Below are 26390 nucleotides of genomic sequence, written 5' to 3'. Positions count from 1 at the left end.
GGCTAAACATCCCCAGCTCCCTATGTTGTTGAGAATGAGGATGCTGGAGATTTTCCACATTCATGGGGGTCCTGTGCCCCTAACCTGGGCGAATGTGGAAGTATACACACACACACAATAATAATAATAATAATAATAGTAATAATAATAGGATTTATTTATATGCTGCCCAATCACTGGGAATCCGAGCGGTTTACAACAGAAGGGATAATAGACCGTTCCCTGCCCTCAGGCTTACAATCTAAAAGTATATAAATATAGATAACTATATATATATATATATATATATATATATATAATGTTATATATATATATTGTTATATCTATGTTATATATGTATAGTTATATATGTATCATGTATCTATATATATATACTGTATATTATCATTTATATAGTTATGTATGTATAGTTTTAGTTATATATCTATAGTTATGTGTATATATATATATATGTGTGTGTGTGTGTGTATATATATATATATATCTGTAGTTTTTAAAAGTTATATATGTATAGTTATATATATATATATAGAGAGAGAGAGAGAGAGAGAGAGAAAGAGAGAGAGATAGAGTTGATATCTGTGGGGGGAGTTCTGTCCATTGTGTCTCCATTAACTCTGCTCTCTCTGCAGGGCACTAACGCCCCAACAAACTATACTCCCCAGAGTCCCATCGTCTTGAGCCGTGGCAGTTAAAGCCGTGGCAAACCACAACGTGGATCATGGACTGTTTCTCCTCAGCTCCTAACAACACCCGCCTCAAAGGAACCCCACAGACTGACTGCGGACGAGACTAGAGAGAGAAGCGCCACTCAAGTCAGAACTTCGCCTCAAAGGGGCGGGGCCGCCTGAGGTCCCAGACTGAGACGTCATCACTTTGCGCGCGCGCACGCGCCCTTCTGCAGCTGCGTTTTGTTATTGGCGCGAAAGGGAGAAGGGGCGCGCGAGGCAGCAGCTTCCCACTTCTTCTTCTTCTCCGCCGCTAACGGAATAAACGGCCGTTCCCGCCTGGCCCCGCCCCCTTTCCCCAGCGAGGGAGGCAGCCGGGCGCGGGAGCGAGCATGGTGAGCGCGCCCCCGATAGGAGATTCTCTAGACTTTTCCTTCTTCTAAGGGAGGGAGGGAGGGAGCCGTTTTGATGGAGAGGGGAGCGAAGGGTGTCAGACAGCATGGCCCACCCATGGTAAGGGATTGTGGGAGTTGTAGTCCCATAACTATAGTACTACATAACCTGCATGGCCAACCTGCATGGCCCATGGTAAGGGATTGTGGGAGTTGTAGTCCAGGAACCTGGAGTAGCAAAGTTTTGCCTATTGCTTTGAGTACAACTCTGGAGACCAGGGTTCTATGCCCTCTTTAGCCATGAAACCCACTGGGTCAAGACCTTGGGCAAGAAGTCACACTCTCACAGCCGCAGGGCAAGGCAATGGCAAACCTCTGTTCAAATCTTGTCAAGAAGTCCCCATGATCGGTTTGCTTTAGGGTCACTAAGTCAGAAACGACTTGAAGGCACACAACAACAGCAAAGGTTTGCCACCATCCTGAGTTCAAAACGGTTTATGCCAAAGTAAACAGTTGCTACACTGTTGATGCAACACTTTTCCAGGCTTGGAAAGTGTTTCATGGGGAGGGGAATTGCATGGCCTTTCTGGCATTGTGGGACCCAGCATTTCTCACCATTGGCCCTGCTGGCTAGAGCTGGTGGGAGTTGCCGTTTCGCACAAATTCGCACAAATTGTGCCACAGAATTTGCATCTCTAACTGAGTAGAAAACCCATGTCTGTCACCAAGTGTAAGCTCAACAGAGAGCCACAGCAAAGGCACTTGTAGAATATACACATTTGTTTGCCATGGCTGTGCTTTATGTCTTGTGTATATGCTTAAATAAATGTATGTGGCCACTATAGGTTGACAGGCAACCTGAGGGCACACACCTGAAATTGTGTGTGTGTGTCTTAAGCAGCCAAAGAGTGTTGCAGGTGGACAGAATTCTCTCAGCGTAAGTTGCACCAAGTGTCTCTACATCAATGGTACATCAGTGGTTCCCAAACTTTGGTCCTCCAAATGTTTTGGACTTCAGCTCCCTGAATTCCTGACTGTTGGACAAACTGGCTAGGGCTTCTGGGAGCTGAAGTCCAAAACACCTGGAAGACCAAAGTTTGGGGAACACTGCTCTACAATGTATGATCTACATTGTCCATGGGTATAGTTGTAACTACTCCATTATATTGATGTGGCAATGGCAGCACTGTGTTCAGCAACCGCCGTGGCCTCATTTGCTTCCCACATGTTACATTTGCCAGGCACATTTATTCTTACCGCTTCCATGTAAGAAAAGTCATTCATATACACTTTTGCGGCTTTGACTTTTGACCTCTCTAGGAATCTCTAGGTCCTCCAACACAACTTTGCCAGACGCTGACCATAGAGTTGAGCAGGGGCACCTAAAATTTCCTTAAAAACCCACTGTAGGGCCTCCAGGATGATTCTGGTACAACATTTTATCCTGTATTGAGCTGTACCTATAGGTTGTTGTCTGCGTTCAAGTTGTTTCTAGTTTAAGGCACCCCTAATGCGACTCTTGTCGTGGGGTTTTCTCAAAAAGAAAAGGCTGCCCAATGGGTTTCCATGGCTGACTGGGATCCCCAACCTTGGTCTCCCTGGGACTTAGTCCAACACTCAAACCATTACATCACACTGGCTCTCTTTACCAGTAGAGGATGTTTATTTTGCATAGGAGGGCTAACATGTTGTTTTAAAATAAATGAACAAATGTATCTAATCTAAATCAGGGCTGGGAGTTGTGTGGCTTTCTAGATCAGTGCTTCTCAGGCCACCTGGTATTTGACGGTAGCTCCTGGTGTTCTTCGCCTTTGGTTATGCTGGGTAGAGGTGCTGCATGTTTCAGTTGAACATCAAAAAGACCACACAATTCCTACCTCTGGTCTAAATGCATTAAGTGATGGGCTCTTCCTGTGTGATCTGCTTTGTTGCTTAATTGCAGTCTGCTTCTGCCTTTCCAGAGCACATTGCTCCAAAACACACTGCAGAAATAATCCAGTTTGAGACCGCCTTAACTGCCCTGGCTCAGTGCTAGGGAATCCTGGGAGTTGTAGCTTATTGCAGCACCAGAGAAGGTTAAATTTCTCACAAAACTACAGTTCCCACAATTCCCTAGCATTGAGCCAGAGCAGTTAAAGCAGTCTCAGACTGGATTATCTCTGCAATGTGTTTGGGACCATTGGCCTCACTGCAGTCTGAAAACTGGATTATAGGCATAGTTAATTAACTATCTTGTATCATGCTACAGATGAACACATTTTTGCTGAGAGTCTGAATAATCATCATTGCAATTTTTGAGCCATACTATTTTGTTTTAAGATACAGCCCCATTTAACCATTAAATAGGTTCATGAATTAGTGAACTGCCATAAATGAGGCCCAGCTGAGTTAACTCCACACTTCGTTTCTTAAGAATTATTTAAGCAATTTATGCAAAATAGGAAACCAATAGTACTTTGTTTTAAATTTCAAAATGAAATACAGTAATAATGGAAAACATGGGAAGAGTAAAGTAATTAATTAGCCACTTGTAAAAAAATAGTTTCCACTAAGAAAATTTACATCTTCCATAATATACCTTCTTGTTTTGAAATGGTTTACAATAATTTATGCTAGCTAGCATTTTGAAAAATAACAACAAAAACAGTATTTTGTATGTTAAGCTTCTTTACAAGTATTCTGCAATTGTATAGGAATACAGTTGTACTGAGTAGGTCTTGCAGGGGGAAAAACAGTTTCTAAATGCTTAGATCATTGATGTTTTCAGAGGAAAAGCGTTTCCTGAATAGTTTTAGTCATAAGCCACACCTTCCTGTCTCATAAAAGCCACTCAAAAGGGCTCCCTCTTTCTCCCCTTTTCACAGCTTCTAGTAAGATGGCAGCCATTTCTGGGGACAGCGATTATAAGCAGGTATAAACACGGTAGTTTAGATACATTTATTGTAACTTTCCTTGAACCCTATCATTGGAGAAAGGTGGGATATAAAACCTTGAAATAAATAAAATAAATATATATATATATATTTTGAATTATAAGCATTAGAGTTCCATCTCTGTGGTTGGGCAGAGGAACCCCAATTCACCTATTTTCAGTTTTGCTGTATTTGTATTAAACTTCCCCCCATGATATGCTTATACTGTAGTTGCTTAAATAAAAGTTTGAAAATTATTATCGTAAGGGCTGGGGAAAATCCTACCTGGATAATAACCTAGGTTCTGCAAGTGTTAGTAGTGATTACCATGTATTTTGTGTATAAAGCTGATGGCTAAAAATTTGATGGTGCTTGCTAATTGTTTGAGCTCCAGACCTTGGGAATAGAAAGTAAGTTTTCAGCCAGTTTATTGGTTTGATCATAAATACCACTTGCTATCTTAAAGCTAATGTTGAGTAACATAGGGACTTGTAATTATTTTTGCATCCTTAACCTGTTTTAAAGAGATGTGAAACATTTTTAGAAAATACAATATTTAATGATGGGAGACTACTTAGTTGTTTCTCCCTTTAAGTCTGAGCAGGGTAGCTAACCTTTCCACCAGCCCCTGTAGGTATGCCTTTAATTGTAGTCTCACCTGTAACAGCAGGATTATCTCTGTGCCTTATGAAAATATGTTTCAGGCTCTTCATCCTCCAGTTCATACTGCTCTTGAACTGTGATCACACAAAGCCATTTCTGATTATAGCAGTTGCTCTGCATTGAGTTCTTGTTTCTCTTTTCAGTAAAGAGTTATTCTAGACCCCAAGGAAAAGTACAGTAGTATAATATCTAATCAATTTAATGCAGGGGGGAGGAGGAAGTATCTGTCTTTGTGTTTTAAAAGGTTAGTAGTACTTATATGCTTTGTATTAGTTTCAAACCAAGTTTAGAAACAGCAAGATTATTGATGCTTGGGCCTAATCATGAAAAAAATATACTCAGGTTTCTCTGACACATCATGATGAAATTTGACTAAGAGCATCCTGCCATCAGCTTTTCTGTTGGTGTTTTTCTAATCACCAACTAGTACAGTAGTAGTTACCTACCATCAGTTCAAAGTTTAGAAAGATAGGGTAAGGACACAGACCTGTTCTTGGTGCTTCTAAAACTGGTGTAGATTATGGCTGCATTTATTTAGAAGTAAATCCTTGTGAACCCAGTGGGTGTTAAATTCAGAATAAATATATTTACTACTAGGTTGTAGAAAGGATTGTAGGGGAAAAACATACTCTCTTTTGTACACAGAGGGATCTTGTTGTATCCAAAGGAATTTTGTAACACCTTTGAGACTAGTAAGGAGGAAGAAATTTGCAATATAAGCTTTTATAGTCTCAGGTTCAAAACACTGCAGAAATAATCCAGTTTAAGACCGCTTTAACTGACCTGGCTCAGTGGTAAGGAATTCTGGGAACTGTAGTTTTGTGATACCTTTAGCTGCCTCTGTCAGAGAGCTCTGGTGCCACAACAAACTACAGGTCCCAGAAGTCCCTAGTCTCAAAATGGATTATTTCTGCAGTGTGTTTTGGACCTCAGTTTATTTCATCAGATGCAGGGAGACACGGACCATTCTTTTTCTCACTCTTAAAGGTGTTACAGGATTCCTTTGCATACCGATACAGACTAACTACTATTTCTTGGAATATGATCTCTTTTGCACAGGTGAACAAAGATGAAAACTTCATAATGCTCTGGTCTTTTGTTACACAGACTAAGGGCTGGAACAGACTGGCTGGTAAAGCCAGGTTCTGCATGGCTTGGGGGCATGGTGTTTAGATACTGCATGCCCCCAAGACTTGCGGAAGCTGCTCTGGCCGACCAGACATGGACTGCTTCAATATGCTTTATATATTGCACACCACCAGAGCAGCTTGAGGTCTCCCTGGGGTTGTGCTGAGCCACCTAAGGTGGCTTTTTACCAACCCAAATAGGAGCAGATCTTTTGTGCTCCTATCTGGGCTGGCTCCAGGGCAGATTGGGGCTGCAGCGTGTTGCTACATTGCCAGGTTGGCGCCAGTCTGCCCTTGTGTGGCGGTTTGTTCTGCCCCTAAACCTTTCAGATATTCCTTAAATCACAAGATCCAACATTTTAAGGGAATCCCACATTTGTTAACAGCTGGGCCTAGATCATCTGTATATCACTCCTGTTTTTGTTAATCAGCAGTATTTCTGTAAACACAGTTAATTCTACTACTTTATAATACAGTATTCATCTTTTAAGCAACCATTTTGGTGGGTATGCTGTTCAAGACTATCCAAGGGGCATAACAGAGATTTGAACCCTGGATTAATTCCAGTATTTTATCTTTGAATGACATTCTGAAATGTGAATACAGTATGTAGTTCCATATGTGCCACTTTAAATAGTGTTCCCCACTGTAGCTATGCATGTGCAAAATCCAGTAAAAGTACAGAATAGTATAATATTAGTATAACAGTATAGTATAACATTTCTATGGCCTCTTTTATCAAGTATAAACATTCCATCTGAAGAACATTTGTAATCTTCTACTGACCTTTTCCACCTATGAGTAATAAATATTTGCAAATGGTTTGCCATGTGCCTTTCTTCTGTTCATGAGCAAGCTGCATGCACCTTCCCTCTGCATTTGGAAGTACCTACTCTGCTTTTTCACCCATTTGTGGGAAAGTGCTGTCAGTTTACTGACACTGGCAAAATGTGGACATATATGCACAAGTGCTGATGAACGTTGTTATAATATATAAGAAGAAGGTCATCAGACTTTACTTGAACTTTGGCAGTTTTATTTGGGAACAATGAAAGAACTGGGAGAGAAATAGACTAATATGAAGAGAAAATAGATGGGTTTCTTGCATATAAGACAAAGTGTGCCTGGTAGCCTCTAAAGCAGCATTGGTAATAACATCCATAATTTCAAGAGAGGAAAGATTGCTAAATAACAGTTAAGCACTTAGAGTGTGATTGTAGCCTTTTAGATACCAACAAAGTAAAATTATAACTGAAGGCACTTGTTAGGGACTGTGTTGTATAGCAGTAACATCCTGTACAAACAGGAGGTGGGATAAGAACAAGTTCAGGGCATATACTACTTCATACTGTAGTTCCAGTGACTGGAAATTTTGTGGGTTTTTTAAAACACACCTTCCCTGTACATAGAAAACTTGTTATTATCAAGAATTCTAACATGTTCTGCTTTCTGTGTTTTTATTTTTTAAAATGAGAGAATGTTTGCTCCCATCAATAATTGAAGTGGCACAGTCCAGGAATAGTGTTACCACCTTATTGGCTGGCTTAATCCCTAATCAGACCACAAGTGGCATCCTGGTAGTGGTTTAGGAAACCACAAATCCAATTTATGCCTGCATAACTCATGCTATGGATGTCAGAATTCTCTGTTGGCTATTTAATGACCAAACTCTGCCTCCCTAAAACCAGCTCTCCCCCCCCCCCCCAAGAAAAACTGTCACTAACTGGCTGGTGGAGAGCTGTATCTGGATGGATGCACAGCAATCAAACCATCCTCAAGAGGACCTCTGGGAAACCCTGGAGGATTCCTTGTTTCTGTGTATCCAGCTACAAGATACTGGTCAGTAAATGCAGATGCAGCAGTGTAAAAGATGGGTGTTGGGATGGGTGGGAGGAGGTATGTCACAGTTTTGCTATGGTAGAACTTTATGATATGTCTCATTATCCAGGAGGAGTGGGCATGCGCTTGTTCCTCCTCCCATCAGACCCTTCTTGACCAACAGCTGTCTCTCCAGAGGCAGTAGGGGGTCAAGAATGGTCTGTGGGGGGACAAGAAGCGGGCATGCACCCGTTCTTCCACCCCACGGACCTTTCCCTGTCTCCAGCTGTCTCTCTGGAGAGAGCTAGAGGCTGGGAAACGACTCTAGGGAGGAGCAACTGTTGCACGCCAGTTGAAGGCTGGAAGGAGGAGCCAGAGGCACATTCCTGTGGTTCCTTCTCCCCAGCGCCATTTTCTGGCTTCCAGCTGTCTCACGTGCCTGTTCCTCTTTCTCCCTGAACCGTGCTGGTCGAAATGACGTTGCGTGTCACCCATCACCATCACGGTCTTATTCCAACAATCAACCACTACACCACATGAGTGCTTGTTATATGCACATCTTTGTGACCCTTGAGGTTGCTTTAAAGTTTTTATTTAATTCAGGAAAGCAGCCTGTAAAACATACTGCAGATATACAGATTCTTGAGGTGATCATCTTTAAAATATTCAAAGCAATTTAGCAAATTATGGTCTTCTCAATATAGGCTTGTTATGAATTGATTTCCAAAATAAAATCTTATAGTTTCTTCATGTTTTGATTTTTTAAAATGATTCAGTTTTTAAAATAAAATATGGTAATTTAGACTTGTGTCCTGTTGTGTTGCAGAATGAAAGACCATAAAATTCTGTGTTTCTATTTTATCCTGTTTTGTTTTGTTAGGATATCCGGAAATTCTTTGGAGTTTTAACTCCTGGGAAGAAAAATGAAGGCAACACTGCTGAGAAAAATGTGAAACACAAAAAGAAGGAGGGGACCTCAGGCGAGAAGTCAAAATTGAAGGAAATTAAGGTTGGTGTATACTTTTCAGATTCATACCTTCTGGAGTTTGATTGCAACTTTATCATAAGTTTGCCTCTATATTTTTCTCTTTTGCTAGTGCTTCTGTTTTCAGTTTCCTAGTGGCATTTTTAGTAGCTGTTTGAATCATCATCCCATAGAGAAATTATTCTAGGATTCCAAGAACTATGCTGCTAGTACTGTGTGAGTGGTGGCACTTTTTATGCTGCACCAATCTCAGTCATCTGAAACAGAAATGGAAGCAGTGATTTTTGCCTTCCAATCTACCTTCTCAATCAGTCTAATTCAAGGATGGCCAACCTCCCAGGTTTGGAGATACATAAGCCTGAACTCAGCAAGTTCTTTACTTTCCAACTCTGGCTGTTGCTAAAAATCTACTGCTTTAATTTTGCTCCTGCAAAAATTCCAGTGATTCTATTGGAAAACCAGGCATGTGTTCCCTGGACTCCATGCTTCCAAGTAGAAACACTGGGATTTTGGTGATTGCAAAGCATATAGTGATGAAACCACACAATGTGCTTGTAACAAGGGCGGAGGTGGATATATATAAACCAGTACTGCTTTAGTGCCCTTTTCAGACACCCTATTTCAGGGGTCGGCAACATGCGGCCCGTGGGCCGGATCCGGCCCGCCAAGGCCTTCCTGCCGGCCCCTGTGCAGTCCTGCCACCGATTGCTGCCGATTTCCCCCGTTTTCGCGCCGCTCCGGCTGCCATTTTGTTTTTCAAAATGGCGGCCGAAGTCTCGCATGACCTCAGGATGGCAAAGGTCATGCGAGACTTCGGCCGCCATTTTGAAAAACAAAATGGCGACGCCCAACTAGTAGGCCCGGTGCAGCCCCTGGAGCACTCCAACAGGGCTCCAGGGGCTGCAGTGGGCCTGCAGCAGGCTCCACCTCACCCTCCACCCTCCTCCTCCTCCTCCTCCCTAAGAGCAGGGAAAGGAGGAAAGGCAGAAGGAGTGCAGAGCCAGGGAGAAAGGGAGCCAGAGCCGCAGCGAGGCAAGAGAGGTTGGTTCATTGGGGGAGGGGGTTAGCTGGGTGGTGTTTGTGCAAAATGCCCTCTCAGCACCCTGTGGCTTCTCTGGGTTGAAACTGTGTGCATGCTTGCTGCAGTTTATTTTCAATTGCATTTTAGTAATTTCCTTGCTTGTAACTTTATTAGTATTATTATTACTACTTGCCCTGGGTGTTCTTTCTGCAAAATGCCCTCTCAATGAGAAAGAGGAGGAGGAGGAGGATGAGAAAGAGGGGGAGGAGGTGGAAAGGTGAGTCATTTCAGGTCTGCCTTGGGTTTTTTCCATTAATTTTTAAAAATATATAACACTTATTTTTGTTTTTTTATTTCAATATTTTTATTATTGCTTTTTATTTCATTTCATTATTTTTATTATTTATGAAGGTGAGACAGTGTGACTTTCCAAAGTGCTGTAACAAAGGTCTGCTGTAACAATGATAGTGGTGGTGGTGATGATGATGATGATGATGCTTCGGTGGAAGCTCCACCCCAGTGTGTGGCTCCGCCCCTGGAGGGTGGAAGCTCCACCCTGGCATGTGGCTCCGCCCCAGAATGTGGAAGCTCCACCCCCAGCATGTGGCTCCACCTCTGGAGGGTGGAAGCTCCACCCCCCGGCTTTGGCCCCCCAGTTGTCTGAGGGACAGCAACCAGGCCCCCGACTCAAAAAGGTTGCCTACCCCTGCCCTATTTCATGTGTTTTGTTTCCACATATTTAGGGGTAATGTTTGCAGCAAGTAGTTTTTTCTGTCTTTTTGAGTCACTTTGCAATATTTGGAACTCTGGTTTTAAATCATGCAAGCCCGCACAGATGGACTCAACTAGTTCTGAGATAGATAGATAGATAGATAGATAGATAGATAGATAGATTTAAAAAGAGGGGTACCAAGGATTAAATCTAGTTTTTTTCCTGCTTTTCTAACACTACGATAGGGCTTGGCAATAATTGCCTTCTCAGCTGTTGGGAATTGAGGCTCCTGAGTTTTATTTGAGTAGAATCCTTGACAAATGGCAAACTTTGGAGTTTCTGCAAAGGTAGGGCTAATTGTAGATATGAACGCCTAACTTGCTTCCAGGGAGATGTATTCTAGATCAAGATGTTAGAAAGGGAGATTCTCAGATCCTGTAAAGACAGGTGGTTTCTGATAACTAAGGCGGGTTATAGACCGCCCATTTGGGGCGGTCTGCACCCGCCCCTTTCCCTGGAGTATCAGGGCCTCAGTGGCCAGAACGGCAGCCGCTGAGGCCCCGATCTGCCGCTTTTCAGGCTGCGGGGAAGCAGCAAAATGGCGCTTCCCCGCAGCCTGAAAAGGGGTGTCCCTGGGGCTTCAAGCCCCAAGGACACCCCGCGGCGGCGGGGAGAAGAGAAAGGGGCCGCTTGGCCCCTTTCTCTTTTAGTCCGCTGGGCGCAGCCGTCTGAAGGCTGCGCCCAGCGGACTAAACCAGGAAGGAGCTCCGAAACGGAGCTCCTTCCTGCTCCGTGTTCAGGGCGCACTAAGCGCCCTGGCGCGGAGCAAGGACGTCACGTCCGCGCCGCCCCGTCTAGAGGCGGCGCGACCGTGACGTCTTCACGGCGGCGGCTGTATGGAAGGGCCGCCGCCGTTTAGTGCGTGACGAACACGCACTAGGGTTAGGGCGGTGCGGAAGCACCGCCCTTTTGTAACCCTAGTGCATGCTCGTCACGCAATAAAGTGCCGGTCTGTAACCGGCCTAAGTCTTGTCACATCAGGTAGTGGCTCCATCATAAAACGCAGACAGCTCAGAAGAGTGTAATAAAATAATGTACAGTCTCTTTGCCCACAGAAATTACAGGGCATTCTAATGAGCCAAGAATAGTTGGCTCATTATACTTTGTTTAGTTCTAATAAATTTATTTTGAGAATAAGATTCCAGAGATAAATACTAATGGAAGGAGGAAATACTCATCCATAAATGAAAACTTGTTCTTCTAGAATTACTTTTCTGTTTGAGATCTCTTATTTGTCATTGATATTACTGCTCCAATCAAAAAAAAAAAATTGATTGGCTTTTATATCTTAAGGTAGTATTAGGTAAACAGGAATTAATATTGATATAATTGCTTTGATTAATCACACCTAGGGGAAGAATTCATCCCTTGAAGATGATTTCAAACAAAAACAGGTGAACAAGAAAAAGAGGATAATCTATGATTCAGGTAACATTTATAGTTTATTTGTTTTTTTGTTTTGTTTTTGTGATGCTGTTTTCATCTGTGAGATATCATTTATGTGCTAGAGCTTTAATATGGAGACAAACCAACCTAATTTTTCAGAAGTCTCCAGAATCAAATGGTTTTCATTGATACATTATATAGAATGTGCCTTTACAGTCCCAGTATCAATTATACCCTAAAGTTTGGATGATAAATTCTGCTGAACTGTAGCATGAATTCAGCTGGTTTAAGCTTGCACCTCTACTGCTATGTAAATGTTTCAGCTTTATTATATTAGAGCATCATCATTTTTTTGCCAAGTATTATCTGTTTTGATTGGTAGTGGCTCTCCAGGTTCTCAAGGAGAAGTCTTCTGTACTGTTCTCTAAACTGCTTTTAACTGGTAATTGAATCAGTACCCTCTGGATGCAAAAACTATTGTGGACTACTGTTGATCTGTTGTTCCTACCTGTACCCTTATTTCCTTCACAAAATGCTCAGGATTGGGCAGCTCATGTGAAGCTTTATTCTCCAGCAAGTGAATACATGAATATTATTTGAGAGAGCTGGAATGTTTTAAATTCCATCATGCCCAGCAAAACGTCTGGAATTGACAGTGTGTCAAGCGTTGTACAACCTTTTCAACTCTTAGGGCAGGGTCTGTTGCTAGTTGGGCTGCTGGGGGCCACTCTGGAGCACACACATGCACAGTTTTCCCCTTTCCCTCCACCTTTTAGTGCACAGGCATGTGGTGGCTTAAATCTCTCCTCCCTGCCTGCTGAAATGTAGGTAATACTGTGGCCAGAGCTGAGGTGGAAGCTGTCCCATTTTTCTGCCTTCTTGGAAGCCAGGGGAAAAAAAATTTCCCCTTGTGGTTGGGCTTCCTCCAGCTTCATAAGTTTTATGGGGAGAGTCCAAGGGCTGCAGGTTGTTTGCCCCTGTCTACAGAGTCCTGGTAAACCTACTGGTGCTCCCTAAAAGCACTGACCAAATCATAAGTAACTCAGGGTTTTCACTGGCTAATGTCTTGCTTTTATTCCATTTCTTTTTGTGGAAGAACATTGGTAAAGTTAAGTTTTGTAGACTAGTGTATCTATATAAATTTGTTCCTTTTTAGGGGTAGATTTAGGGGTATGCTTGAAATCGTTTGCTTACATGGTTATCATAAATATTAATAAATTGCTTTTTTATTCACCAGGGCTCACAAAATATGGCAGACAGTAAACATTTAAATACTCAAGAAGGCCAGCTGAAGATTCTACAGTTTTCTGTATGGATGTGAAAGAATTAATTGATGGTGCTTTGTCTAATTGCAGATTCTGAAGAGGAGGTACAGTCAGCAAAAAAAGCTAAGAATCCACCAGACAGGAAACAGTCTTCAAAACCTGACAAGATTCTAAAGGAGGATCCTGTTGTTTATGTTTCAGAGACAGGTAAAGGATTCAGCATAAAAGCCCCTTATGTGTATGGACTATGCTCTTTTATGAGGATGCTTTAAAATGCTTTTTAAAACCTAGGCCATGCTTTAAGACTAAAGAAAGTAAAAGAAGGGTTGGTTCACCAGCTGTAGAAATGTGTCTGTTTATGTTTTGTTGTTGTATGATCTTAATTTGTCCTATATCTTTGTGTTGATATTGGCTTCTGACCACTTCTAAAAAGCTATTTTTAAATCATTAAAAAAAGCACAGATATTTTGGCTTCTAGAGACCATTGTACTATGTCAAAGTAAGAACTGATATTCTGGAGACAATTATTGCCTTTAGACAATCTTGTATTCTGACTAAATTGCTTGCCTTTCTTAATATCAATTTCAAAATACAAAGTGTCAGGTATTCTATTTAAAAATATTTGTTTTATATTGAGCTAGTTGCTGGTATATTTGCTTAGCTTGAATTTTAAACAAGTGACATACGTATTTATCCAAGGGAAAGGTAGATCAGTGAAAATCATTTGAATGAGAACATACATTGTTATTTGGCCACAGTCTGACTTGAAAGGGAAAATGTCTGAGCAAAGGAGCTGATCACTGTGCAGGTTAAAGTACAAGGATAAGATCATAATTTAGTTGTCAGTTTATTTTTATATTGCCTCTGTTCACATGGTACAGCTCTTCATGAGTTCGATTGGGAATAAGTCTATCTGAAATCATGTCAGTAGGATTTTACTCTCGAATTAGCATCTGCTAGCGTTGAGCCCCACAGTATTGTGTAGAGTTGAACTCTAGCTGTCAGAGCTTGAAGTACTTAGGGTGTTAGAGACTTGCTTGCTGAAATGGGTTTCGAGATCAAAACTGCCAAGATTTCAGGATTTAATCTTTGTTCACTACATGTTGTATGTGCTTTTCTGTGTTTCAGTGGCTTTTATTGATTTTATTTGTAGGTTCAAACTTTTACACTTCCTTGAGAAACCAGTTTATAGATTAAGAGCCTATAAAATCAGCCTGGAAAGGGACTGCAAAACCATTAGTCCTTGGAACCTTTTTGTATAACTTCTGTGCCTGCAGTACTCTTGCTTACCTCTTTTTTCCCAGGATTTTTCCCTACGTAGTTACCTGAAGGTGTTCTTTAACTTGTCATATGAAACCAGATTTATAGTAGTTTATAAACCCAGTATAAATTCTAAAATAAATAAATAAATAAAATGCCAATTGGCAGATGAAAAATTCTGAAAATATTCAGCAGTTTTAATGTATCTTGGGGACAGAGCCAAAGACGCTATTCTGCAAAGGGATGTCACACCAAGGATGGAGACAGGAAGAATAAGAGTGATGAATGACAGAGCTGCTTTTTGTCTAAAATAATGCCAGCTTCCCTTCCTGTTCAGCTTTGTTTTGCAGGGATTTGGTTCTCTAGTTTTCACATTATATATTCGCTGTGGTTTTGGAGATGTCCCTGGTAGAAAGGCAGTCAGAGGTGTTTTGTATTATGTAACAGTAGGTGGTTCAGTCAATATTTTCACGTGTGAAATACCCAGAAAACATTGGTCAAGGTTAATGTGAAGTACCTCAATTGCAAATCAAGGTTATTCTTATCTAGTGCTTGCAAGTTAACAACTTCATTTGATATACATGTTGATTGCCTGTACATGGCCGATCTTGTCCTCTGGATCTGCGTAGCACTTTGGCAGACAATTGGCAGCACAGTTTTCTGCCTAATAAAAACCAAGAGGCGTGTCTCAGTTTAGCCATAAAAGTATTTTTGCTAGGCATTGCTGTACTGCATACTTCATAGCTGAGCAGATCTGAGACAGACCTGCTATTCTTGGGTTGGAGACAACAGTGATTGTGTTCAGGGTATAAATGGGGAATTGGATTGCCGTTCAGGCCAAGCTAAAGGGCTGGCTGGCATAACTGCGTCTGGTCCCTTGCTGTCATCAGATACCACCTAGCCATTCCCCTGTCCCATTCTTCCACAAAGGATGGTCCTCTCTCTTGACAGGTGGATCTTTTGTGCCAACCATCTCCTCAGTGACAAACCTGCTGGATTGCTTTGTAGCAAGGCATAGTGTTAAAATTCTTTTCTTCCTCTTTTGTCCACCCCTCTTTTCATTTTCTGCAGTTTCTCAGCTGGCCAGGAATCAGATCCAAAAGAGTATGCAAATCATGTGAAAAATTACTGTGTCTCTTTATAGAGGAAGTGTTGTACAGGTCATTAGGTTTATCATTTTAATCTCCATGAAACACTTTTCATCATTACCATGTTTGGTTAAACCAGGTTCCTTTTCGTTTGGGTTATTGATTATCAAAAGCAGAACACAGTGTAGCTCACAGATAATGGGGAAAGGCAGAATGGTTTTAATAAATATTTCCATTACCATCCTGTCTAGAGTAAATTAGCCCAGTGTGTTGGAAGACATCCAGATGTTTGAGCCTGTTTAGTAACTTTCATTTCTGTGTTCTGTGAAGTATGGGCCCTTGATGGTTGTTTGCAGAATATGACATGGTACTGTTGCATCAAATCTTGATGGATTTCATATTTTTAAAAAAATTGGATGGCTTTTATTCTAGCAAGTCACAACATTTTTGGCTGTTCTTATCCACTGCCACATCCACATATGTTTCATTTACTTGGAGAGGTGTCCTTTATAAAAACATCCCTCTGTTTCCTTTATATTAATTAATTCATCTTTTGTGCTCTTTAATAACCTTCAGGAGCCAAACAGTAAATACAAAAATTATAGGTATAACTCAGTTAATAAAGTACATATGTTTTGGGGCATTATTCTTTAATAGAAACTTACACAGAAATAACATGGAAATAATAGTTATAGGTTTTTACACCACAAAAAAGAAGAGCAGTTCAACATGTTTCAGCAAACCTTTGCTCCAAAACTAACAATATGTGCATTTGAAATGAAACAACCAAGTCAAGTAAACTTGGCTATAGTAAACTAAAACGTTTTGAACCTTCTACAATCAACTTGAAAACTTCTTCCAAAAGACATCCAGAGACAATTTTTTTCTTTCATCAGCCTCCGCCTTATGATTTCCATTTTGGTGATTTTTTAAAAACATACTGAAGAGTGCTGGTGTAAAACAGGGTTATCTGTTCTCCCCTTCTGGCTTTCATGCACGCTCAAAAAGGGAATCTGATGGGAGGTGCTGTTTACCTTGCCTGTTGTAGACAGACACACACAGCTACACTAGGATCAGTTAGAGCAGAATCACGCCTTTTTCTTCCTTAAGCTTTCATTGCATTGGTTACTGCAGACATGCTGCTGCAACCTGACACTGAAAATATGTATCTCCAGTCCTCTTTCATCACACTTCTAATGTCGATGCTGCTAAAAATCTTCAAGCTAGACAGAGGATGAAGCAAAGTAGTGGACTGGGGCAGGTATAAAAAAGTCTTTTTTAAAAGGAGCTTCATTGTGGGAAGCTTTGTTAACTGAGTTGTGCCCGTATCTATGTTTTTATCTAAAGGTTTCACAGAGGAGCATTAAGCTATGGTAACTCAGTAGTTTGACAGCTGGTGATATTATTGTATACAGAGCTTGGAAAACTTACAATTTTGGACTAATTCCATCATTCTCCAGTTAACTCTCCAGTCTACCAGTTAGTGCCCAGACCAAGTCCAACTGACTTGCCTAGTCCCTCCGTAGTTTGTAGTTCCTTCAGCATAAGCGTTCCCATCCACAGAACTAAACCCTTTCACAACTCCATCTGGATGCGGTTTCAGCAATAAAGCAGGAGCTTTTAGTAGTACCCACACAACGTGTTGCTGCTTTAGTGGCTCACCCTGCCTCAGAGTTGTTGCATGGCATCCCTTTACCAGGCACTTTCAGAACAGCCATGTGGCCCCAGTCTATTCATTTTGGAAAACCATAATTATTTCTCTGTTGGTATGATGATCCTACCACTACTGGTGAATATCTTGCTAGTCTCCCATATGTGTGAGTCATAGTGATCAGGTTTCCAACCAGCAACTGAGTCTTTGGCCTGTTACAGACTGCCAAAATAAAGCTGCTTTGGGTCTCTTTGGAGGTATGCTATTTAAATGATGCATGGGTCCTAAGAGTCTGGAGGTTGTGCCAAAGCCACACTCCATTCCTAAGCACTGGAGTGCAGCTTTGGTGCAGCTTCCGGATTCTTAGGGTGCATGCATCATTTAAACAGCATACCTCCAAAGAGACCCGAAACAGCTTTATTTTGGCAGTCTGTAACAGGCCTTTGAGTGGTCTTCTGTGAACTCAAACAGCTCACCTGTCTCCTCATCTTGTCCTATCTTACCATTCCTTTTGTTTTTAAGCTTGTTAACTTTTATGTACTTGGAAAAAAGGGAATAAATAGAAAACCATGGTTATATAGCATGCTGAGGTGGGTAGGGCCTGCACCAAAAAGATTGCTTAGCTCTAGGCATTTTGATTTAGGAACTGCACAGATGTTGACCTATTTTTGTGATTTCAGAGGTGATCATTCAGAGAACTATAGTTATAGGTAATCAGCATGCCCTTTTGTAAGGAAATGCTAAAAGTTCTGTGCTCTGTCCAAAAGATGAAGTGAAAAACACAAAGCATGTTTTCTAGGAATCATGAGCTCCAATGAGGGTGGGAGTACAGAAGTCAGACTGTCATATTGAAGGACAAAGTAGATCTGGTCAAGATATTGCAGTTGTTTTTCCATTTTCTGGATGGGTTAGGATGAGTGTTCTTTTCTTCCTTTTGAATGTCAGTTTTCTGGGTTTGCTGCATCATTTTTTTCACATTCACCATTTTGCAGCAAGCAGAACAAATTTTGCCTCTGGCCTTTGACAAGATGAAGAATAAAATCACATTAGTTCATTGGTGAAGGACATGATTTTTGTTCTGATTGCCAGCTTTGCTTCATAATCTTTCTGTCTGTAACTTCATATGAAGTAGTACCCAGACAGGCTAAGAACATTTCAGAAACAGTGGCTGGAGTTTGCCAAATCAGGCTTGCAAAAGAATAATTGACTGCAAAACAAACATAAAGCAAGACCTTGGTTTTTGTAACTTGGATTCTGCAACTCTGAAAGTCAAGTTTACTGAGTGAAATGCAGCCTGTTGGTATCTGTGCAAAAAGCTGTTCAGAATAAAAAAAATATTTGTGAATATCACTCAAGTTAATTTGTGATAAATGCAAAGTAATGCTATAGAGGAGTAGAAGGAGAGACTTGGTTCAGTAGTATGTTGGAAGGTGATAAAGAAAAACCATGGATGCTGGGTTTGTGGGATTGATATGTTCGAAGTTGAGAGGCTTTGTGGAAGTATTCCATCTTTCAGTATAGTCTTATTTTTCATTTTGTTTAAGAGTTGAAACAAGCTCCTTAAAATAACAAGAGTCAGAAGAAGCCCTTGTTCTTTTATCTGAAAGATGATTGCTGGTTACTAGAAGGTCACTTTCATGGAACATGTAATAGATATTCTTAGCATCATTAGGCAACAACATACTGTATATTTAAGTGAATGTTTGTGATCCATCTGGATTAGCATTTTTAGTATCAGTGGAGGAGAGTGTAAAGGCCTTCACATAAGGTAATAACTGAATAAGGCTAATAGCATTGCAGGTAAGAACTGTTCTTGAGGATCAGGTAGTTGTCCCCTTGTCCCAGGGGTCTCCTGTAGGGAGTTCTCTCCTTGAAGCTTTGATTGGGGCATCTTCTAAAAGCAGTATCTTTGCAAATGGTTGGCAGTGAGGGGAAGTTGTCCCGATGCTAAATCAAGAATTCTCCTATCTTTCAATCTGCATGTTTAAAAAATATTTCAAGAATCTAAATGCTACAGGAAGGTTTCAATCAATGAATGCTTCGTTTAAAGCTGTGGTCCTAATGAGTAATTAACTGTATTTGCCCCCCCCAACTCAGATGAAGATGATGATTTTGTAAATAAAGCAGCTTCCCAGAAGCCCAAGAATGGGACATCTACCCGTGTTCTTGGAACAACAGGAACATCGAAGACAGATCCCAAAGCAAAAGTAAAAAGTAAACCCTTATCTCCAGTGAAATTGACACCTACCTCTGTAATTGACTACTTTGGAACTGGTAGTATACAGCGATCAGAGAAGAAGCTAGTATCAAGCAAACGAAAAGAAGTGAGTAGTGCATGACACCAACTTTTTTCTCCTAGCCAGTGTGTGAGTAGAAAGGTTCATAAATCTTAAGTTTATTTCAAAGGTTGTAAGAATAGCCTTTTGAGTGAGGAAAGTATGGAAAATGGGAGAGTAACCCCTGTCCTAACATTCCACCCTTTATTGCACTCCCTTAGCTTGTCATGAATTGCCAGAGATACATTCAAACAAAAGCAAATAATCAATAGTGCCAGTTTGCCTCCTCTGAACCACTACCTTTTTTATTGGTCAACACAAGATCCAATCATTAATTCATTCACTCTTTCACCAGTCCTCCTTCCCTAGTCAGTCAATCAGTAATGAATAAACGCATTTTCTACACTTCTTTTGCACTTGAAGCAGTGAGTCTGTATGAGGACTTTTACTTATTTCCATCTCTGCCACCAGTGTGAGGACTCACTGCTGCGGCATCGTGAGGACCTTCTAGATGCCTTCGTGGATCTTGTCTGAGACTTTATTCATTTACTTTTCCCATGGGACACCACCACCCTTGCTTAACTGCTGCCACCATAGCAGTGGTGTGCCTGAATCCAAGCTTTCCAATATTCCTTACATAGCATTCTCAGAAGCACTAGTGTATAATACAAAAATGATATATTAAACAGAACTTGAATATAACTTCAAAGATTACTTATTTAATATATCTAAATCCTGACTGACGCTAACTTGTAAGCCTGAGGGCAGGGAACTGTCTAATTAAAAAGATTGTATGTACAGCGCTGTGTAAATTTACAGCACTTTATAAATAAAGGTTAATAATAATAATAATAATAATAATAATAACTCACATCTCTCACTCTCTCCCATATCCTAACTTTGGCCCTGAGTAGCTCCTCTAACATCTCTTAACTCCTTTTCATGTCATACACACCAGCCTTTTTAAAAAAACACCCTTGCATTCAGCTGATCACCAATCGCTTCCAACATTCCATTCTCCAACACTATCCCAAAAGAGCCTTATTTTGTACACAACCCATTGCATAATAACTATATTTTACCTTAATTTATCTACTAAATGCAGCAACATTTTCTACATAAGTCCACATTGGCTGCAATCTTTGGAGAAGATCTGAATATTGATTGCAGCTGCCCATTTCTGCTTTTGTGTACTTTTTTACATGCAGACGTGACATTTCTGAACTTCCTGACATAATAAACATGTTCCAATGTGCTAGGTGCTTTACTGTAGCATCTGCATCAGGGTGGGATTCTGTCAATACATAGTTTGAAATTATGCTGGTGCAAATGTGTGGGATCAGTGTATCAGCATAATAAAATATGTGTTACATTCCCAAAGAACAGTTTGCAAAGGGATCTTGTACCACCTTTGAGACTAACAAACTATAAGACCCCTTTGCAAATTGATATACCAGACTAACATGGCCATGTCTCTGAATTCTGTCCCCAAAGAGGTCATTTTGAGAACAATTCATCACTAAAAATTAATTTTTTCATTGTTGACAAATGCAGAAGAAAGTTGATAGACATTTAAAGTTTGTTCTTGGTTGTTTTATGGATAGTTATTTCAGGCAAGGCATTCTGATTTCTATTAAAATTCTGTGGTGCTTTCTGAACATGGCTTTAAAGTGATTCCCCCAGTAATTCTTCTTTCTTTCTGGTTCAGCCTTCACAAAGCAGGGATTCTACACTCGATGATGAGACTATTGCTAAGCAACTACAACTTGAAGAAAGTACAGAGGTAAAATATTCTACTTTTCTTGGTGCCTTTTCTTGAAACTGAATGTGCAGGAGTTCTTTTGCCTCTTTCATTTCAGCACCACTTTCTTGCAAAACCACTTCTTTTTTCATTTATTTAGTATTCTTCTTAGCTGCACTCCATCTCTTCCTTCTTTCCCTTCTTGTCTTATTTTTCTAAGACAGTGGTTCTCAGAGAGTGACTCTCAAGCTTATTCTGAATTCTAAACACTAATTTTATAAATTATCTGAATGTCAGTTTTCTCTCCTCTCCCCCAGCCCACTATAAAAAATGGTTGCTAACAAAGTCTTGGATTCTAATCAAGCTTTGTGGAATGGAAGTGTACCTTCAAGACTTGGATGGAATTGAGATGCAGTGCAGAATGTGAGTGGAGGAAAGCGAAGAGAGGCAGTTTTTTTTACAATCTCTCCATTCTCATTCCCCATATGCATACACCACTGTACACACTTCCCTTGATTTCCACATTCCTCTAGAACAAATTTTTGGAAGGCCCAGGGGGCTGCAGAAGGGAGAGATGAAACTTTGGGGCTCAACAGACTACCCCTAAGGGGCGGCTCCATGTTTCCCCTTTCCTTGCTGGATCACGGTCGCGGCAACCGCACGCTGTGACCCCTATCGGGCCTTTCCGCGGTGCTGTGGAAAGGGCGCCCTAGCCATGGCATTGGTGGCTTTTCAGCACTCCTTTGGCACAGCGTGTTTAAATGCTGCACCAACAAATCAGCATCACCCCCCCCCCCCCGTGCGGTTGGGTGCACGGCATGATGCCGACATGAGAGTGGCTGCCATGTGTACACCATGCCTCCATGCCAGCATGTAACGCTGGTCTGTACAGGTTCTTCATCTCTATGTCTTATGCTGGTAGAAGCATACTGTGAGCAGAACTTCTCCCAGGAATATTGCTTTATATCTGTACTAGTATCTACATGCAAAAATTTTATTCCATATGAATGGCAACATGTATAGTAAGACAAGTGCATTTTTTTGTGAATATAGAGCAAAGGACCAAAACTGTAATGACCTTTCATTATCCCACAATACACAATACAGTTGACCCTTCTTATACATGGAATTTTTATACACGGATTCAAGCATCCACGGTTTGAAAATATGGTATTCAAAAAAAGTATAAATTACAAATATCAAACCTTGATTTTCCATTTTTTATAAAGGACACCATTTTGCTATGTCATTATATTTAATGGGACTTGAGCATACACAGATTTTGTTATACACGGGGGATCTTGGAACCAAATCCCAGCGTATAACAAGGGTCCATTGTACATTATCCCACAGGGGCTATTTTGTTGATTCTCTTGTTAATATCTGATAAAATATGAACATGGTGCTTGGTAATCTGTAATCTTCACAACTGCATGAAAAGGGGGGGTATTTTGTGAGCACAGATACAGCCATACCAATAGCGAAGGGACTGAGTATTTTTTCATCCACTCAAGAGCTCCATAATGGCATACAGTGTTACGTCTGAGCTATGCATTTTCAGTTTTTCATTGATATAAGATACAAAAACAATGGTTATGTTAATTGCAATTGTTTACACTTGTAACAATAATTTGAAAATTGATAATTTGAAAAGATGGTTTAGTATCAGTATAGGTATTGGTATCTATTTACAGTGTAATGATTGACATAAATATATGCAGACACTTACATTAAGGAACCACAGATGAAAGCACTTGCTGTTCTGCTTGCTTGCTTGACTTCTCCTTTTAGTTTTACTTTCCTTTTTTCCTTTTTTTCTCTTTGAAACTGTCTGAGTTTAGCTTCAGACTGAAAACGAGAAAGATTAATACTGTTCATTGGGCTGAATATCCTTTTGTGGTTGATGATAACATAAAAGCAGAGCCTGTGGCATTTTTCTGCTTATAAAGTTATCTGTCTGAATCATGCATTGAGGCAGGTTTTGATCTCATCCTTGCACAAAGATTGGATTTGGGTAATGTGTGCAGCACAACTCTTATCAATAAAACTCTTAGCGAGAATAAATTAGCTTTCCTCTAAAAAGGAATATTTGATAATAGAGGATGCTGGGCTCAGTAAACGTTGTGTTGTATTAAAGGGAAAATGAAGGATATTTTCCTTCATTTTTCTTCATATTGTATTCATCTAAATAATTGCAAACAGGACCCATCCATATATTCATACCACAAAAGAAATGTGTGTCAGAAGACTATTCTTGAAAATACAACTTGTAAGTTGTAAGGAAGGAAAGAAATTGGGTCTCATGCGTGGATGTGTACTATAAGTTTCTCATCCTTGTTATGAGTTTTGTGAATTGTAATTGTATATCTATTTAATAAAAAGAAAAAGAAAGAACAACTTGTTAGTTGAGGAAAGAGCCACTGTGGTATAGTGGTTTAAGTGTAGGACTAGGACTTTAGAGATCAGGATTCAGTTCCCCACTTGGCCATGGAAACCTCCTGGGTTGCCTTGGGCAAGACATACTTTCACCCCCAGAAAATGACACGATAGGTTTGCTTTAGGTTCGACATAAATTGGAGATGACTTGAAGGTACACAACAACAACTAAGCTGAGTGAGTTTGGCTTATGCAAAAAGTCAGTAAATTAAATCAGATCCTAGTAGTGTGGTAGAGTCTAATTCCTCCTTTAAATACTGCTATGGTAAACCATTAAACTTTGCTTTACCACCCACTTGCAAGTTTTGTTTTCATTCCTTTCATACTACTGAGGCACAATCCAGGTGCCAGAAATCCTGTTTTCTCAGGAATCCATGGGGAGTACTGATAATGTTTCTCAGCAGATCTGATGGCTGGCTTACTACTGTAGCAAGGAGGAGCAGAGAAAAAAGAGGCAAAAAGAGAAGGGGTTGTAATGGAAGGAAATGGGTGTATGGAAGGGAAGATAACCCTAAATTGGATTAAAATTGAAGTGTGATCAAGAAGAATTTGCCAGTAGGGGAATAATAATGCTTTCTCAGTATCTAGGCAAGGATTACAAACAGCTGAGATTAATATCCCAACCCAGAGAATTAAGAAGCTTGGCAACACTTTTAGCACTTTATCACTTTTCGTTTGCAGACTTTGTAAATCTCTGATTGTCAGCAATGTCAATGTAGTGTAACTGTGTTAAGTGATGTGTTGCATGCACACTCTTTACAGGTGGAGAGACAGTTGCATGAAGATGAAGAATTTGCCAGAACTCTGGCTATGTTGGATGAAATACCAAAAAAGAAAAAGGTAACATGTTATGTTCTTTTGGTACAATAATAATAATTTCAATAAATCGTATGGTTTTTCCATAATACTTAGAAACTTTTAAAAATTCAGACTGAGTTATAGCTTGATGAAAGATCTGTTTTAAAGAACTGTTTCCAGTTGAAAATATATGTCCTGAACAATCCCTTACCTGCTTTCTCTACATGGTATCTTTTATATAAATGAAGGGCTGTGGAATAAGGGAAAAGTCAATAGGAGACTGCATTTAACAACAACAGAGAAGAGCTAATGAATAGACTCCTTTTCTCTATTTGCTGCCTTTTTTCTTTTTTACTCTGCTGGTTGGCTGGAACTGTTGTTGTTCAGCAATCTTTGAGAGCATATCTATGTTATCCCACTTTGCTCTGAGCTGCAAGGGAGTGGTAAAGGTCTATGAGGGGAAAGACCAACAGGGAAAAATACTTAGTGTGCTTTTGTGAAGTGACATTCAACAGAAGGAGATGGTGTCCATCTTGGGCACTGTCCTAAAAGTGGTCCATGCACCTTCAGGAGATGGCCTATAACATTTCTATTTTTTTCTTTCATGGCTTCTCTGTTGCTGATATACAGCATGATATGGTCTATGGATCAGTGCAGGTCTGTGAGTCTGGCTGCTGGTCTGCAGAAAGTTTCCAGTTAATAAAGAATCAGTTGTTGCCAATGGGCATAAATATTGCACTGGTCCATGGCATATAGGAAAATACAATTGCTGGTTCCCCATGTTAGATAGCATGAGAAGCATGAACATATAGTATTGTATAGCTTGACCTTGGCCATATTCCATTTCATGTGCTAGCACCATATGAGCTTTCATACGTAAATTGTCAGCCTACTCAGGTTTGGGCAGTTGGTTGATAGCCTTAGTATATGCTAGAGGGGAGCAAAAGTAAAGATATCAGTGGCAAGTCATTTTCTCTTAATTTGGTTGACTATGAATGTTTAAATTTAAGTTGAATGCTTAAGTTCAGTTGCAAAAATAACTTAGAATTTTAACAGTGTCTAGCCAAGAACATTCACTTTGTTCTTACTACTTTAGCCTCGAAAAGATACAGAAGAGAAACAGACGGTATCAACAACCAAAACTAGTCCAGATGAAACACAAAAAAATAAACAAGTTCACAAAGGTAATTCTTGTCCAGAATAATAGATTTTTAGCTTACAGGATCATTGCATTTGTTTTATGCCTAAGACTCTCTTCTCTTCCCAGTGAAACATACCATTTCAACTCTTGAATCAAGACCTTCTTCTACAATGGAACAGATTCACTTGGATAGCACCAGAACATTGACTCTTCATCCAGAATCCTCTGTTAGTAAAGAGAGAAATGATTTGGAGACCAAGATGTTGGCCTCAAAGACAAGCTCAAAGTTATCAGCACTGAAGCAAAAAACAGAGAGTATTAAAATAGAAAATGGGACTCGAAAAGGAGAAAGTACTAGTAAAGAAAGCATGATTCCAAAAGGAAAGACAATTTCACCAAAAGAAGAGAAAACACCTAGAAAGGTTTCTCCCCAAAAATCTAAGGTAGGTTTGAGGAGTGCTTTTTCAGGATGTCATGCTTTGATTTTTAATGCATGTTGATGGGATTGAATTTTGGGGGTGGGGGTGGGTGGGATGGGTGAATGGTAGCTTTTCTGCTGTTAGTACTGGCCTACAATAGAGTGAAGTGCACTACTATTACTTGTGTGCATGTTCATAGGCCACAAAGTTGCCTTATGCCAAGTTAGAACCTGGGGCTGAAGGCTGTGTGTTTGTGTATAAGATAACTAGCAGCCTGTAAGAATTTCTTTCAATGTATGATGCTTTTGGCTTGGTGCAACATTAGAACTTAGTTAAGCAAGGTAAAAGATCCTTGGCTATTTTATCTATCTTTTTTCATGGAGTACATACAAATTTGTGCTTCAATAAGATTTTGCACATTAAGGTCAAAGGAAGCAGCCAGTAAATAGAATATGTGTTCCTAGCTTCCCAGTCCCCCCCCCTTTTTTTTTTTTTCTGGAAACAATGAGAGAGCAATATCAGTCACCAAGGAATGCAAGAAATGGTTTTTAAAATGAAAAAAGGTACTTAG

General features: G+C 40.3%; 1 protein-coding gene across 1 annotated transcript in view; it reads left to right on the top strand.

Moving 5' to 3' along the window:
- Positions 1-1132: 1132 nt before the first annotated feature.
- The window catches only part of RFC1 (replication factor C subunit 1), a 44824-nt gene continuing 19566 nt past the window's right edge, over positions 1133-26390 (top strand). Inside the window, exons 1-10 of the mRNA XM_089525116.1 lie at positions 1133-1181; positions 3925-3971; positions 8461-8589; positions 11711-11786; positions 13100-13216; positions 19106-19332; positions 20993-21067; positions 24224-24301; positions 25356-25443; positions 25527-25843. Of these exons, the coding sequence (XP_089381242.1) occupies positions 3936-3971; positions 8461-8589; positions 11711-11786; positions 13100-13216; positions 19106-19332; positions 20993-21067; positions 24224-24301; positions 25356-25443; positions 25527-25843 (1143 nt within the window). The 5' untranslated portion in view covers positions 1133-1181; positions 3925-3935. The remainder of the gene's footprint in view (positions 1182-3924; positions 3972-8460; positions 8590-11710; positions 11787-13099; positions 13217-19105; positions 19333-20992; positions 21068-24223; positions 24302-25355; positions 25444-25526; positions 25844-26390) is intronic.

The sequence above is a fragment of the Sceloporus occidentalis genome, unplaced genomic scaffold (genome assembly GCF_023333645.1).
Source record: "Sceloporus occidentalis isolate IW3139 unplaced genomic scaffold, rSceOcc1.0.p SCAF_5, whole genome shotgun sequence".
NCBI classification, from domain to species: domain Eukaryota; kingdom Metazoa; phylum Chordata; class Lepidosauria; order Squamata; family Phrynosomatidae; genus Sceloporus; species Sceloporus occidentalis.
This window is presented reverse-complemented; position numbering and strand designations above follow the sequence as displayed.